Source organism: Onychostoma macrolepis, chromosome 12 (genome assembly GCF_012432095.1).
Source record: "Onychostoma macrolepis isolate SWU-2019 chromosome 12, ASM1243209v1, whole genome shotgun sequence".
In the NCBI taxonomy this organism is placed as follows: domain Eukaryota; kingdom Metazoa; phylum Chordata; class Actinopteri; order Cypriniformes; family Cyprinidae; genus Onychostoma; species Onychostoma macrolepis.
The window spans coordinates 8,097,286-8,113,098 of NC_081166.1; the positions used below are offsets into that span (position 1 = coordinate 8,097,286).

Sequence of the window (15,813 nt, forward strand, 5' to 3'; positions counted from 1 at the left end):
CAGCTCTGCATTACTTTGTTCCATGCAACAAAAAAGGAGAAGATATGAAGACTGACACTTACAATTGCATTGAGAAGACCAGACACTCTTTTCCATGCAATTGTAATTAATGAAGACTAGAGCTTTCAAGCTTCAAAAAGGATGGAAAGCACCAAAAAAGTATCATAAACGTACGTGGCTGATGCAGATCATTTGTTATATTTCAAGTCTTCTAAAGTCATATGATAGAAAAATCCCCATTTGTGTTACAAAAGGTTTTCATTTTCAGTATAACTAGTCCACCAAAAAAGAAAGTACTTAAAAGAAAGTTTCATCTGTTGAAATTTGAAGAGCAGCACTGACTCACCTGCATCTCCTTGTCTCCATATTTGGAGGGGTTCTTGCTGCCTTGACTCTTCCTGCGCAGTTTCTTCAGCTCGGCCTGGCACTTCTCCAGACTCTCTCCTTTACTCTTGTGTTCCATCTGATATTTCTTCAGAGCTGCCTGCCAGACGAAATAACACAGCTCTCATCACAATCAACCCGTAACAATATCCAAATGGACAAGATGAGCAACTTAATGGTTGTATTTCAAAAATTTTGATCAAGCATCTATTCCAGAAAGACCTCAAGTGGATAAATGCCAACGAGAATGGAATGAGATTGGGCTCACTCGTGGTATGCTTGATTTCTTTATTCTCAGCATATCCTTTAAAGCTTTAAAGCTTAGAATAAATGTTAAAAGTGTCCCTATTGTGAGTAAGTTTCTTAACAATCCTTAACTGACCTGAACCCAGAATTTAAAAGACATGAAGGTCATTACATGCTCTTTACTAATGAGAACTTGGCTGAGTCAGCCCAATCAGGTCTTTCATTGTCCTTCCCAGAACCCCCTGCTTCACAGATTCATTGTGTTTCAGACCATGCGTCTTTGTTTTCACTAGCCTTCACTGACAAAGCCTTCTGCTACATTTGACTGAGCCTGATTTGCCATTCTTACTATGTGTGGAACGGAAAGCATGGGAGCGTAGTTAATTATTTCTGTCAATGCTGTAAATGAGTGACCGAATAAATGTGGATTTGATTTCTCGCCAAGAAGCGGAGGGTCAATCTAATGCATTTACAAACAAGCCTGTTAAAGACCCCAGTAAGAAGACGTCTTTCTTTCAAGTAAAAAGGAAAAAAAAAACACTTTCCCCTCTTACAGGCGAGAAGAGCCTTTTAGAAGACGTTGGTGTAATGCGCTAATACTCTAACTTTCATTACATGCAGTAAACTCAATTATTGCTTTTAAAATTTGGAGGTGGATAAGGCCAATTAAGTAAAATTAGGAATCAATCTAGTTGTTATTGAAAGTGACTGTATGTGTTTTAAAACAATTAAATAAAGAAACAGGACAGAAACAGCTTGTGAGGGAGAAAGATTTCCTCTTTTGAGTTGACCAACAGATTCTGCTTGGTTTAAAAGTGACTTCGGTAGTATTTTACAGTCCTGTTACACATGTACATACTATGTGCTTATTATAGTGATTACAATAGCTGGGTAATAATTAGATTCTAAACCTGAACCTACCCCTAAACCATGTGGTTCACTTATATTAAAATAAAATAGAGTGCAACCATGTGTGAACTGTACTTCATACATCACAACACCATTGACCACAGGCAACAGATTTTTTTCATCCACTAAATTTTGGTAGAATATCGTGAATGTGATCGCAACCTAAATGTTTGTGATTGTGTATGTTTATATACTTACATTTAAGTAGCGAACATCCAATTCCACTTTTTTCTCCAGTTCTGTGAGCAGTTCATTGTGGAATGATTTCAGCTGAAAATTACAGTAGACAAATATAGTTTATATTATATACACAAAGCAATTTTCCTCTCATATGACAAAGGAATTCTGCATTTGATTACACCAAACACAACTAATTCATAATGTACTCATTAACAGATGTTTACTCCAGTTTCTGCCCTGTTATCATTATCAGAAGGCCTCAGATAAGGTTTGTTTAACATCTGCAGCTGTGTCACACAGCACAGGAAAGTCTGTGCTCTGTCTAAGGTGCTGTGTTTATGCATGTGACCGTGGTCTATTGTCCTTCATGTATATACGGAAGCGTCTGAGTCGTTGTGACATTTTGAGACGCCGCTCCCTTCCATTTCCTTACCCTGGAGGCTAATGGAGCCTCTTAGATACAGCCTGATTGATTCAGTCATGTTGTGAGAAAATGTAATGAGAAAATGTGAGCCTATGAGGCAATACGATCTTCATCAAGTTAATGATACTCACCATGTCCTCTAGCTGCATCTGGATCTGTCTGTGAACCTCCGCCATCTGAAAAAGCACATCCCCTTGAGAGAGAGATAGAAAGAGGAAATAGATTAAATTGTCACTGTAATGCTTTTGCACCTGATATCAGGACACCATGCAGTCTGACAAGGGTGCAGGGAAGAGAAAAAAGGAGGTAGAGAGAAAAATGAAAACTAATGATGAACAAGATGGGCCGACAGTCAAGCTAAAGGTGCAAGAAAGTATCTGATGAACACAATAAATTAAATAAAAACACCACAAAATATCAAACCATATTGTTGAATAAAAAATAGAAATAAAAGATCACACAGAAAAAAATATTACTGAAATATTCTTCCATGAAGATGCATACCAAATAAAATAAAACAAAAATATTCATGGGAAACAGTGAAAGCATATTGCAAGTGCATGTTCAATCAACATGAGAAACAAATCAGAAAAGATGTCAAAAAGAAAATGTTGTTAGCACACAATTTTCTCATATCAACATCATTCTGTGGTACAAGAGAGAAAAAAGACAAAGAGTGAATCATGCAGCCATTTTAGGCGTGTGTGTTGTGTCGGGGTACCTACATGCTGCCTCTTCTGATTAGGCAATGCATTGTGAAAAAAAGGAACAAAAGACCTAGTTTGAGCAGGAACAAAAGTACAGAAGACCTTAAGACAGTGTGAAAGAGAGAAAGAGTGAGAAGGGTTGAATCCCAGGGTGAATGAGTCAAACCTCAAACACTAAATGCATAAATAACACAGGGCAGAGAGCTGCAGTAGTCTCGTGAACACAATATGAAAGCAATGTTTCCTACACCGCTATTTGCTGCTGAATCCATAATGCCACAATAAAAGTATAAGCCACACAGTGCTGTGATTTATAACACCCACGTTTAATAAATAAGAAAATTGAAGTCATTATTAAAGGCTGTTTAGCTTTGCCATAATAGGAATAAATGACATTAAAATATAATAAACTGTTTTATACATGTATGTTTTTTAAGTCAGTTATATCTATCTTTTGCTGTAGTGTGTCAGTAGGAAATAGGCTATTAGTTTACATTTCCAAACATTCATTTTTCCATTAATTGTAATAATCCAGTGAGATGTTGTTTGCACAAGTCTGACAACAGTCAGTGCTCCACACTGAGATCTGATCTCATCATCATCATCATCATCCACATATATATATGGTGGGTTCAAGTGCAAATGTCTGGCTGCTTGTAAAGTTTGAAGTCATATTAAGTTATCAAAGCTGCCCTTAAAACAAAACTTCCATTCATTTCATTAGTAAGTCAATGCACACTTCCACAGGGACAGAAATGATTATAGAGTGCTGAGACATCTTCCTTCCTTCCATCCATCCATCAAACTCTTGTCTAACTCTGCATTAACCAGGTTTAAACTGGCTTAATGAAATAATGAAATAAAATAACATAAAACGCACACACAGTATGTAACACAGAGGGCAGCATCAGCCGCAGACACTTTGAAAAGACAAGGCACTTACACAACTTTTCTGCTGTAAAAGAACAATGACAGACGTACATGTACTCGCATGACATCCAATGGGCATGACGTCTCTCTACCTCCTGAACTGGTAATAAACGCAAGGCATTCTTCATGTATAGGGGTTATTAAGTCAAGGCAATGTGAATGATACCTCAACTTGTGCAGCCTGTTATTTTCTATATTATTAGATATTAAATACTGTCAATACACACTCATTCATATTTGAAATCCATGCACGTCCCTCATAAATCTGAGCTACTGAGCCACGCAGTGTGTTTCATAAAGCGTGACCCTGCCTGTCTTTGAATCCGTCATGCCTGACCCAGGACAACTGCACCAGCCTGCAGTACATATCTAATCAAGCCTTCCTCTTAAGCCCTGACTTCTGAGAAATAGCGGGACAGTCCGTTTTATACAGTCATTTCAGTTCAAGGTCGGCAGGGGCCATCCAACCAGTAACGTCCATCGAAACAGAGATTAATAAGGGTGGATATGCTCACACACATTACACATATGCTGATCTTGCTGTACCCAAATTCAGTCATTTTCGTTACAGCAAGAAGAAAAGAGATTAGCAGGAAAGAGGGAACAGGCTTGAACATGACATTTCTGAGATACCAAACAAGAATACCCACTGTTGTCCAATAGGAATTCATTATTCAGGAAGAACTTTATTAGATATGATAGTAATGCACATAATATCAGTTGTGCAAGGAATGTTGTGGTTAACAATGTTAAAAAAAACAGGAGGGAAAAAATATAGACCTCTGTAGTTGAATCTCACATTTTCAGACCTTTAGCTGAATATTCAAAGTAAAATTTATTGGTTTCTCTAAGTTATTTTTCATTTAAGTATCTCAGATGCTTCCACTAAAATTCCTTACAAGAAATAAACGAACTATAACTATAGCATTCACATCAACGCACAATAATGTTCTTTCAGTTTATTATAACTGCACACTGCAGTTATGTCGTCTGTCACTTTAAACGCTTGACAGGTTGGATTCTGATTGGCTGTCCATGTTTTTATCAGCTGAAAAAAAAAAAGTTCAGAAAACGATTCCAACAGAATTCTCACAGAATTACTAAAATGTTATAGTTATCATTATAGTTATTGTTCTTGGTGTAAATGGGGCTTAAGTAGGGTTGAAAAAGGGTTGGGCTATTTTTTGGAAACTTTCCAAAATAATCCTGGAAAATATCCAAAATTTCTGCAATGTTTCCAAAATTTACCAGAAAATGTATGCCACTTTGCAACCCTAACCTTATAAGCAGGGCCTAAAACTAACTTTTTGTCACACCTGATAATGGCCGGTGACGTGATAAAATTTACCGGCCAAAAATTTTTTTACCGGCCATGAAACCCTTTTTGCAAAAACAGGCAGTTATTACTACTACAATGACTAAACCTATTTACAATGGTTTTAATTTGTCCTTTACTTTACTAAAAAACAACAAACATATTTATTGATTTATTTATTTATTTGTTTTTACAAACTCTGTTTGCAGTGCGTATGTGGTGTGCGTATTTCCCCCCCCCGCACCCATGTTAATGGATTGGACCAGGGCTATTCAGTTAGCTTCATTTGAGGGCCAGATTATCAAACAGAAAATTTGAAGGGGGCCAAGGGGGAGGGGGCCATCCCCGTCCCGATCTCTTTTATAAAATTAGACATTAAATTGAAATCTAAAATCTATAAGTGCTGTCATTAGTGCTGTCTGTCAATCGATTAAAAAAATTATTAATCACACATTTTTCTGTAATGAATCATGATTAATCGCATATTTATACTGTCATAATTTCACATTGAACCTCCAAATTAATGTAGAAACAGCAAAGATAGTATATTTTAAAATATGCTTTTAATGGCATCTATTTACTAAGTAGCCTATTATTAAAGTATTGATACCATATGTTACTGGTGTCTCTATTAAATGCATTTTCCCTCAATTTTCCCTATTAATTATAGCCATTCAAAATTTACAGTATAATTGAAAACCAGTATTTTTAACATTTCAAAGGCTCTGAAATATTAAGTGATTTTAAAACAATCTTCACCTAAACTATAAACTGTGTATGCATAAACTATACAGATTAATCTTTATTCAAGCTACAAAAGTTAATCAGCGACTTCTTTTGTTCTTTGATTTACATCAATGACAGACTTCAGCAGGTTTCACTTTAAAAGCAGCGCTGTCTCTTTAAAACCTGATGCACATGACATGGATCTGAAACATACCCTATTTTCTCCAAACTCTTTACGGTCATTTAAGACTTTATAACTCATTTAAGACTACATTTAAGGTAACCCTGCCAAAACCGCGTATTTTGACATAATTGTGTGTGTTTTCGTCAGCTGAAACGCTACTGGTGCGCTGTCTGAAGCGGCTCAGCGTATGTGTTCAGCCGAACGAGCAACCTTTCAAACTTCACTGCACCGTTTCTGAGGCGTAAGCTACATTCTGAGGTTATGAAGAATAAAGAAGGGAAAAGTTCATCTTCCGAAATGAAGCAGCAAAATCTTCTCAGGTAAAAGTTATTAGAACCGTGTCTAGGGACAAGCGGGCCATCACACTGCTCTGACCTTATCAGCCCGTTTGTATCCTATTATTTGATTCGCTCTTGTCGCTTATGCTAACAACTGGCGACTGGCACTGTTACATATACTCGCCAACGCCGATTTTTACTCGCATTTGGCGCTTGGCGAGTGTTAATTTTAGGCCCTGCTTATAAGTATATAGATATAAAATAAATGTGGATAGATCATTTGGCCTTTGAGAAAGGTTCATATTGAGTTCATCTCTAACGGCCAAGTCTGCAGTCACTCATCTGAGCTCAGTTTCATTGAAAGCTCTAATGAAAGTCTACGCACATGTGAGAAACACCTGAGATGTTAAATATCATCTGTGATATTTCTTTCCTATCGGCATCCATCAGGCTCACATGAAAGTGTGTATGTAACACAGAGACCCCTTCTGCTGCTGTCCATGCCCTAGCCTCACCCTGCTGTCCCCTGTCCAGATCTCGTCTGTAGGTCGACACACTCTCATTTCCTGTCTAAGTCAGCACAATGGTTTGACAGCACTCCCCATCCTCATCCTTCCCACCCCCCCATCTCTCTGCTGCAATTCAGCCATGCTCGGCAGGACTCTAAGCCGCTTAGCAGTAATCAGCACGGATCACAACATCTGCAGCTTTGAAAGACTTAAACATATTGTTGTCCGCTCTTAAAGGGCCGAATCAATTAGGGTACAGTCTGAAGAAACACTGTGGCATCTAGTCAGCACCCTTTGCCTTAAAAAATCTTGGCTTGTTTGATGAAAACATCAATTATCAACAAATTATTTAAATAAAGCACTTAGGACTTAGTAAGGAATACATACAAAAAGATAAAGAGCTTAAAATGAGAATGATTTTTGATTTGCAGTGCACAGGTAAAGTCAACCTGAAACGGCTTTCATGAACCTATTATATTTTCATAAAATGATCCCTTGCACATGACATACAGGGGAGGAAAAATAGGATATTCAGGATGCAAAGAATTTGTTCCCACGTTTTATTAATTATTTCACTCATTGACCACGATTTAACTAAATTGAAATGAGGAAATGTGGCCACAATTTAACTAAAATGATGGAACAAATAAATAAAATTGGCAACAAATGAACTGAAACGAGGAAATAATCCAACATGGCCAGGATTTAACTAATATGAGGGAACATATTAGTACAATATGCCCATTATTTAACTAAAACGAGGGAACTAATTGGTACAACGTGGCCACGATTTGACTAAAACAAGGGATCTAATGCAGACACAATTTAACTAAAACTAGGAAACAAAGTAATGAAAAGTCATGTGAATGAATTCTCAACTTGGATTGTGAAAAGTATATAACAGAATACAAAAACTTCATTAAGTTCACACACATACACAATTAAACTTGACAAAGGACCATCAACAGGCATGTTTGGAGCAGCATTACAGTGGTAGAATTTGTAAGACACTGTAGAGTCTCACTGGGTCAACCTAACCTTTCCAGAGTAAGATGAGCCCCATAATGCGCTCTCATCAAAGCGAGAGAGCACTAAAAACTCTTTCTGGAAGGAAAGATTTTTCAATATTCTGTTGTCCTGTCTCTTATTAAACTAGCTCAACACTCCCTCCATCTCTTGTTCTTCTCAAATTATTTCCCTCTTTCTGTGACCTTGGTAGAAGTAATAAACATCAATACTGAGGGAATTATACAGCACACAGATGGATGTGATAAACTTAAGCACATTTGGACCGAAGTCTCCTCCAATGAATTCTCCGATGCGCTTTGCAGCAGAACTTTTATCATTAAATATGACATAAACCTACAGTTCATATCTCTTTCTTTCCACTAAGCCCACCGATGGCTGTATATCCATAGGTAGAACAAACAAAACAGTCAAAATGATCCATATGCTTCAATATAATCATCCAGTCGTATCTGAAACTGTAAAACTCAGTGACCCAAGACGGAATGCTGTGATGCCTCATTGAGCTCGAAACCCCAAGGCCTAAATAATTCTTTTGTGGTCATTACTTTGTGGCAGAGGACTGTATACATAACTATTAGAGAGCAGCTGATGAGGTCATAATGGAGATTGATTACTGCAGCAGAACAGATTCAGGGAGGGGGTTGTGGGTTGGATGTGCTGGGCAGCCAAATTAATTTGACAATCAAATATAAAAGTAACACTGTTATCATTGTCCATGACTATTGAACTTCACTGGGACCTACAGGTGGCAAAATAACGAAACCTACTAATGTGAAGTCATTGCTCATGAATATTAATTATGAAGCATTTATCTCTGTTACAAAACCAAGTGAGCAAGTAAAATAGAACCTCATAAGTAACAAATTTATAGCATTTTATGTAGGCAACATCTGTGTGCACAGGGGACAACTAATTCCAGTTGATACTGGCATTAGCATGTTGCAAAGCTAACATCATGATAGTCTAATGAGCATAAACACAATGCTTTCTGGAACTGTCTTCTCTGCAAAGTATATATGCAGTGCTGCCTATGATTCTGGCCAAAAAATATGTATTTTAGACCTCTTGAGACTTATTGTTACCTGTTGCCAGCGTACCTGTGATGCCTTAAAAACTGTCTAGGTTTTGGAAGCCTTGCACAAATGGATGTACCAAAACACATAAATGCATTAATATTCATGAGCAAAGCCTTCTCTAAAGCGCGACTCATTAATTTGCCTATCTGTGAGTGTATGAAATGCTTTTACAAGAATATCCTCCAAAAGCTGATCTGATGTAAGTCACAGCGGTGCATCCATTTCCAAGCGACTCTTCTGTTTGCGATGGCATCTGTAGCAGCAATTATCAGCTCTATGATTCATTCCTCAGAGGTGTTTGAGCCATTTGCCATTTTTGTATGTGTGCTTTGTTTGTGTGTGGAGCAAGAGATACCCAGAGGGTGAGACAATGACTTTCAGTGTGGTGAGGAAACACTCAAACCATGTTATGACACTACAAATCCCACCTACTTTGAGTGAAAATGAAACTTTGTCTGTGCCAACCTGCTGCTGCGTTCCCAACATCAGGATGGAGTCAATCACATAATAAAGTGCTATTTCTACGCTTCCTGTGGTGAGCTGGAATTGAAGGCTTAAGAACAGGGAGAGAGAGAGAGAGAGATGAGAAGAGTATTTCCACTGTTTATAAATGTCTTGTTGAATGTTTATTTGGTTTTATTTGTATTTCATTTTATGCTATTCTATTACTTTTTATGTCAAAACACATCAACCCTAACTACTGATTTTGAATTTTTGTTACAATGTCTTTAATGTCATATTTGATAGATTTAATGCATCCTGTTTTTATTGTTTCTATGGCTAAAATGATCATTATTCAGCATGGTCTGAAAAGGCTAATAGTTTTGCAGACAATGTCCCATTTATCTTCACTGTAAATTAATTTAATGAGGGGTTTAGCCTTTGGGCTATTCTCCAAACATAAAAAAAAAAAATCACATGCATTGTGATGTGCCACACGAGTAGCAAAGAAGCTAAGCCTATAAATTCTAAATGTTTGTGCTGGAAATCTGATCTGAGGCATATTTTGAGGGATTTATTTGAATAGCTTATCAAAAATGAGACCGGATGTGTTGCTGGAGCATTTCAGTTTGCACCAAGATTTGCCAGCATTAATTATTCAAACACCCCAGAGTTATTTTGTGACTTCAGCGAGAGCAAGATGCTTGCAGATGCAATTAATCGTGTTTAGTCAGAGAACACAGTTGCCTTTCTGCAAATATTTGTGCTCGAGTGAGAATATCCAGGATTTAGACTAATTATCAGCATAAATGGTTGTAATTTGACGGAAAACTCCCAAAGCTAAAACTACAAATGTGAGAAGACGACGACCTACTGGTATCACACATCCATGACGAGTGACACCCATATTTGGGCAGGGGGAACAGGAAGCTGTTTAGTATTCCACACACTCGTGCAGCACTGAAGAGGCAGACGGGGGAAGCTGTTTTTGGAAACACTGACATCACCAAGGAGGCATTCTGGGACTCTAAATCCACAGCACGGGCCGCATTCACATTACTCTTGCTCTCTCATTCTCTCTCTAGCGGAACTTCTCCTGTTAAGGCAAGTGTTTCATCTATTTTTAGCTCACGGCTCCCTCTCTCTCCTCAGGCCGGCTGCGTTCCTGCATCAGTGCGTGGGCTGACTGCAGGCGGTGGGTGATGCGATACGCACAAGTGCTGCATTGAAGAATCACCGCGCATCTCTTCACAGCAAGAGACCGTGAGTTATTCAGAGTTGAGGATGCGATGAAGAGGATGATAACCGCACTTAATGAAATCTCACCATTATCCAGAACCCAGAGAGCAAAGCTCTTGCAATGATGTAATGGATTTTCATACATTCTGATTACTTCCGCTGATTCGATTTTATAACTGGTCGCGCCCTGTGATTTGACATCATTAGAGGTGCTAATCTAGTCCTGTTTACACTTGGTGTTAACATTTATCTCAGGTGATTCAAAGTATTCAGAAGAATTACAGTTGACCTCGGGTTGTAATTTAACCAGTCAGTTGATAATCTTTTTGTGAATCAACTAGTCAGTGGGTTCCTTTAGTGACAAGTTGACTTATTCTTAAAATGATATATCACCCAAAAATGAAAATTCAAACAATTTACTCAAACTTCAAGTGAAACAAAAAGATACAAAAATTGTGAATTTGCATTTTCATTCAGCTCATCTGCTTTTTTTATGCATTAGTATCAATAGGCAAATCGCACATGAAATTGTGACTGAATATTTTGCTCCTATTGGTATGAACAGGCCTTCAGTGGGGTCCAATGTTGTATGGATACCAGCGTTTTTCAAAATATCATCTATTTGTGTTCTGCAGAAGAACGAAATACATATGACATAAGGGCGAGAAAATGGCACATTTTTCATGTTTGGGTGAACTATCCCTTTAAGAAAATTCTGTATATTGGGCTTAAACTATCAAAAAACAGTTTGAGATGTGATGCAACTTGCTATGCGATGCAACACTGCTTTATTAACGACAAGATAAAAAAAATGTTTTTGTTTTTAAAAATTGAAAATATAAAAAATAAATACATACAATACAATATTATACAGTATAAATAGGCAAATACAAATAAAAGAAACAGGCCTATTCCACATGCATAAGTCAACTGCACTAATAAACAAGCTTGACGACAAATCAAAATCCATAAGCAATAATATACCAAGGGGACACAACAAGTGTACACACACCTCAGGCATGTGAACTGTGCTAGCCATTAAGCTTCAGATCTTACATTATTAACGCACATGTGGCCGCTTTTATGCAACATCCTTTAAAACCCTTCAGTCCATCTTAGAGACATGCTAACAAGTCCAAGAAGACAGGAACATCTTCACGTGGGGCTGACTGTGAAAAGCAAAAGTGTTTGACTGATTTTAAAGATTCATGGCCATCATCATGAAGGTCTGAGGCCAGTGAAGCCTCCCATTCACAGAACTGCCTTCCTTATAACATACAATTATACTAAAGCCAGAAATAAGTCTGTATCAATTATTAACGCTGGGCTAAGACCTCACTTAAGAGATTTATTTAAGCGTGCAGCAATTGGTTGGGTCCACATGGCTGATGCCACAGTTCCCACGTGCTTAAACGCACGCACCCTCACCCACACAGTCTGCATGAGTATAAATTCATAACACAGACTCATTCTGCATGTTGGATAAAAGTTTCCACTTCATGCCACTGTTGTCTTGCTAGCTCTTTCAAAGTCTCTGGATCTAAATAACACTGACATTCAACATACACTTACAGAACAACAAACAAATCCTAACAAAACCTGTCACTCAGAAATGAACACACACTTCTTTGTCTTGCTCAAGCAAATCAATCATGTACTCACTCAGAGAGCAACCTGATAAAGGAACTGGTATGTTTTGAGGTTAGCACATGCGTCTGGAATGCTTTCGGGCCATGTGAAGACAAGAACAAGACTCATGCAACAAACTGTCAACAAGTGTAAAGCACTGTTGATTAGATACTTGTAAAATCTAGGGATGCACCAATATTTACTCTCTGGCTGATGTTTATGTTTTGGCTGTACTTTATATCCAATAATAAAAAAATTATATATTTGCACTTGCAGATATTGGGCCAATATGCTGTCGATATATTGTGCATCGCTAGTAAAAGCTGCATGATAATTCTGATCTACATGTATTTCTCTAATGCTTGACATTCATTGTAAAAAATACAGGCACACACAGATGACATGAGCATTACTGGAACAGCTGTAGAAACATAAGATAATCAATACATGCATGCACACACACATTAAATGCACTGTTCAGAGAGGGAGAAGTATAATGATATCTGACTTACAGTGAAGAAAATAAGTATTTGAACACCCTGCTATTTTGCAAGTTCTCCCACTTAGAAATCATGGGGGGGTCTGAAATTGTCATCGTAGGTGCATGTCCACTGTGAGAGACATAATCTAAAAAAAAAAATCCAGAAATCACAATGTATGATTTTTTAACTATTTATTTGTATGATACAGCTGCAAATAAGTATTTGAACACCTGTCTATCAGCTAGAATTCTGACCCTCAAAGACCTGTTAGTCTGCCTTTAAAATGTCCACCTCCACTCCATTTATTATCCTAAATTAGATGCACCTGTTTGAGGTCGTTAGCTGCATGAAGACACCTGTCCACCCCATACAATCAGTAAGAATCCAACTACTAACATGGCCAAGACCAAAGAGCTGTCCAAAGACACTAGAGACAAAATTGTACACCTCCACAAGGCTGGAAAGGGCTACGGGAAATTGCCAAGCAGCTTGGTGAAAAAGGTCCACTGTTGGAGCAATCATTAGAAAATGGAAGAAGCTAAACATGACTGTCAATCTTCCTCGGACTGGGGCTCCATGCAAGATCTCACCTCGTGGGGTCTCAATGATCCTAAGAAAGGTGAGAAATCAGCCCAGAACTACACGGGAGGAGCTGGTCAATGACCTGAAAAGAGCTGGGACCACCGTTTCCAAGGTTACTGTTGGTAATACACTAAGGCGTCATGGTTTGAAATCATGCATGGCACGGAAGGTTCCCCTGCTTAAACCAGGCCTGACTTAAGTTTGCCAATGACCATTTGGATGATCCAGAGGAGTCATGGGAGAAAGTCATGTGGTCAGATGAGACCAAGATATAACTTTTGGTCATAATTCCACTAAACGTGTTTGGAGGAAGAAGAATGATGAGTACCATCCCAAGAACACCATCCCTACTGTGAAGCATGGGGTGGTAGCATCATGCTTTGGGGTGTTTTTCTGCACATGGGACAGGGCGACTGCACTGTATTAAGGAGAGGATGACCGGGGCCATGTATTGTGAGATTTTGGGAGCAACCTCCTTCCCTCAGTTAGAGCATTGAAGATGGGTCGAGGCTGGGTCTTCCAACATGACAATGACCAAGCACACAGCCAGGATAACCAAGGAGTGGCTCTGTAAGAAGCATATCAAGGTTCTGGCGTGGCCTAGCCAGTCTCCAGACCTAAACCCAATAGAGAATCTTTGGAGGAGCTCAAACTCCATGTTTCTCAGCGACAGGCCAGAAACCTGACTGATCTAGAGAAGATCTGTGTGGAGGAGTGGGCCAAAATCCCTCCTGCAGTGTGTGCAAACCTGGTGAAAAACTACAGGAAACGTTTGACCTCTGTAATTGCAAACAAAGGCTACTGTACCAAATATTAACATTGATTTTCTCAGGTGTTCAAATACTTATTTGCAGCTGTATCATACAAATAAATAGTTAAAAATCATACATTGTGATTTCTGGATTTTTTTTTAGATTATGTCTCTCACAGTGGACATGCACCCACGATGACAATTTCAGACCCCTCCATGATTTCTAAGTGGGAGAACTTGCAAAATAGCAGGGTGTTCAAATACTTATTTTCCTCACTGTATGTACCACTTGTATACAAAACAACTGACATAAAACAGCAAAGGAAATATTAGCAAACAAACAACTACTTGTTTGGAACACATCCACTTCTGTATTTTTGTATTAATCCATGTTTATTTCTTGTCACCGTCGTAATAACATAAATCATTCTTGATATATACCACAATAGCAGTATAGTATTGATGGACACATTCTAGTATTGGAGCGGAATAAATTTCATACCACCCAGCCTTATACATTATTGAGGATTAAAATATATATTTTCTGCATAATCACGAAGGTACAAAACAAACACAGACGTGCTTTAATTTGTCTAGTGATGAAAAAGTCTCGGGTGAAAAGGCCGAGAGACTTAAATCCTCATAAAACTTTTCTCATTAAACTTTTCATACCAAGATATTGCTGCTTTTTAACAATGCTGAGACAGCAGCACTCTAGAAATAGCTCTCTTGCAGACTAAAATATAATCTCATAAAGACTCCAGCACCGCCTGGCTATACTGTTTAGATATTGAGAAAGCTGGAAATCAGGTAACTAATCTCAGGATAAGATGAAGCTGAATTCATTAAAATAATAGCCTTTTACTGATCAAATTAGAGCTGGGATCATGGGCTTCATTGAAAATGTATTCAATGAGACACCAACCAGTGAAATGAAAAGATGAATGCTCGTAAAATGTTTCTGAGATGAATAATGGAAGCATAACCAGCTTTCATGTCCCTCTGTAAGCCTCTCCCCTCCAGTTCTCTTTAAAGAGAAAACTTCTTCTCATATTTGCTGCTGCGATTCTGATGTGCTTTTAGAAAGGAAGAGATTATGCTGCGGATTCAACGGTCAGTCCTATCAAGAGTCTCACATGCCACTGAAGTCTGACTCAAACTTTAGTGATGCACTGAACACACAACCGGACAACAAGACTTGTTTGTTTGAAGTTAAGCATTGAGGCTCAAACACACACTCTGATCAAAAAACTTGCCTAAACAGATTTAAATCAAATGATATACTGATCTAAAAAAATGCTCTCTTCAGCCGAATGCCAATAGAATAGTACAAACAACACTTCCTGGAAAAGTAAATGCCAAAGAGTTATTATTTGTTTATTCTTTTAAGTATTTGGTGCGCCCATTTTATCATTGGTTGCTATGGTGTTTACTTCTCAGTTAGTCACTGCTACAGTAGCTACAAGGCACAGTCATAAATAATGAACAGACAGCAACACTAGTGAGGAAAAAAAAACATACTTGTACTGTGACTTCAGATGTGTTCTCTGAATGTCATCTCTAAAAATGTTTGCATATTAAATTTTTCATGTAATGCAATCATTTGTAGGGCATAATTCATACATGGGCTGGAGAAAAACAAATGATTTGCAGATGCTTAATGCACAAAATTAACATTCATTTTAAATTAACTGAAAAAAAAAAGCAAAACAAAACATAAAAGCTGTTGTAGTGTGCAAAAACTGCCACACAATTTAAATATTTCAAGAACATGACTAAAGCCATTTTACTC

The 15,813-nt window shown here is 38.0% G+C and overlaps 1 protein-coding gene across 9 annotated transcripts in view; it reads right to left on the minus strand.

Moving 5' to 3' along the window:
- baiap2b (BAR/IMD domain containing adaptor protein 2b) overlaps positions 1-15,813 on the minus strand; it is a 55,694-nt gene that overhangs the window by 20,459 nt on the left and 19,422 nt on the right. For 7 of the 9 annotated variants that reach the window (XR_009273701.1, XM_058793839.1, XM_058793840.1 and 4 more), the window contains exons 4-7: positions 2,869-2,880; positions 2,275-2,336; positions 1,738-1,809; positions 347-484 (exon numbers count right to left, since the gene is read on the minus strand). Coding sequence is in view for 8 of the 9 variants with exons in the window: in XM_058793839.1 (XP_058649822.1) it covers positions 347-484; positions 1,738-1,809; positions 2,275-2,336; positions 2,869-2,880 (284 nt within the window). In the remaining variant the exon portion in view is untranslated. The remainder of the gene's footprint in view (positions 1-346; positions 485-1,737; positions 1,810-2,274; positions 2,337-2,868; positions 2,881-15,813) is intronic. The other 2 variants (XM_058793836.1, XM_058793834.1) reach the window with 1 other exon arrangement.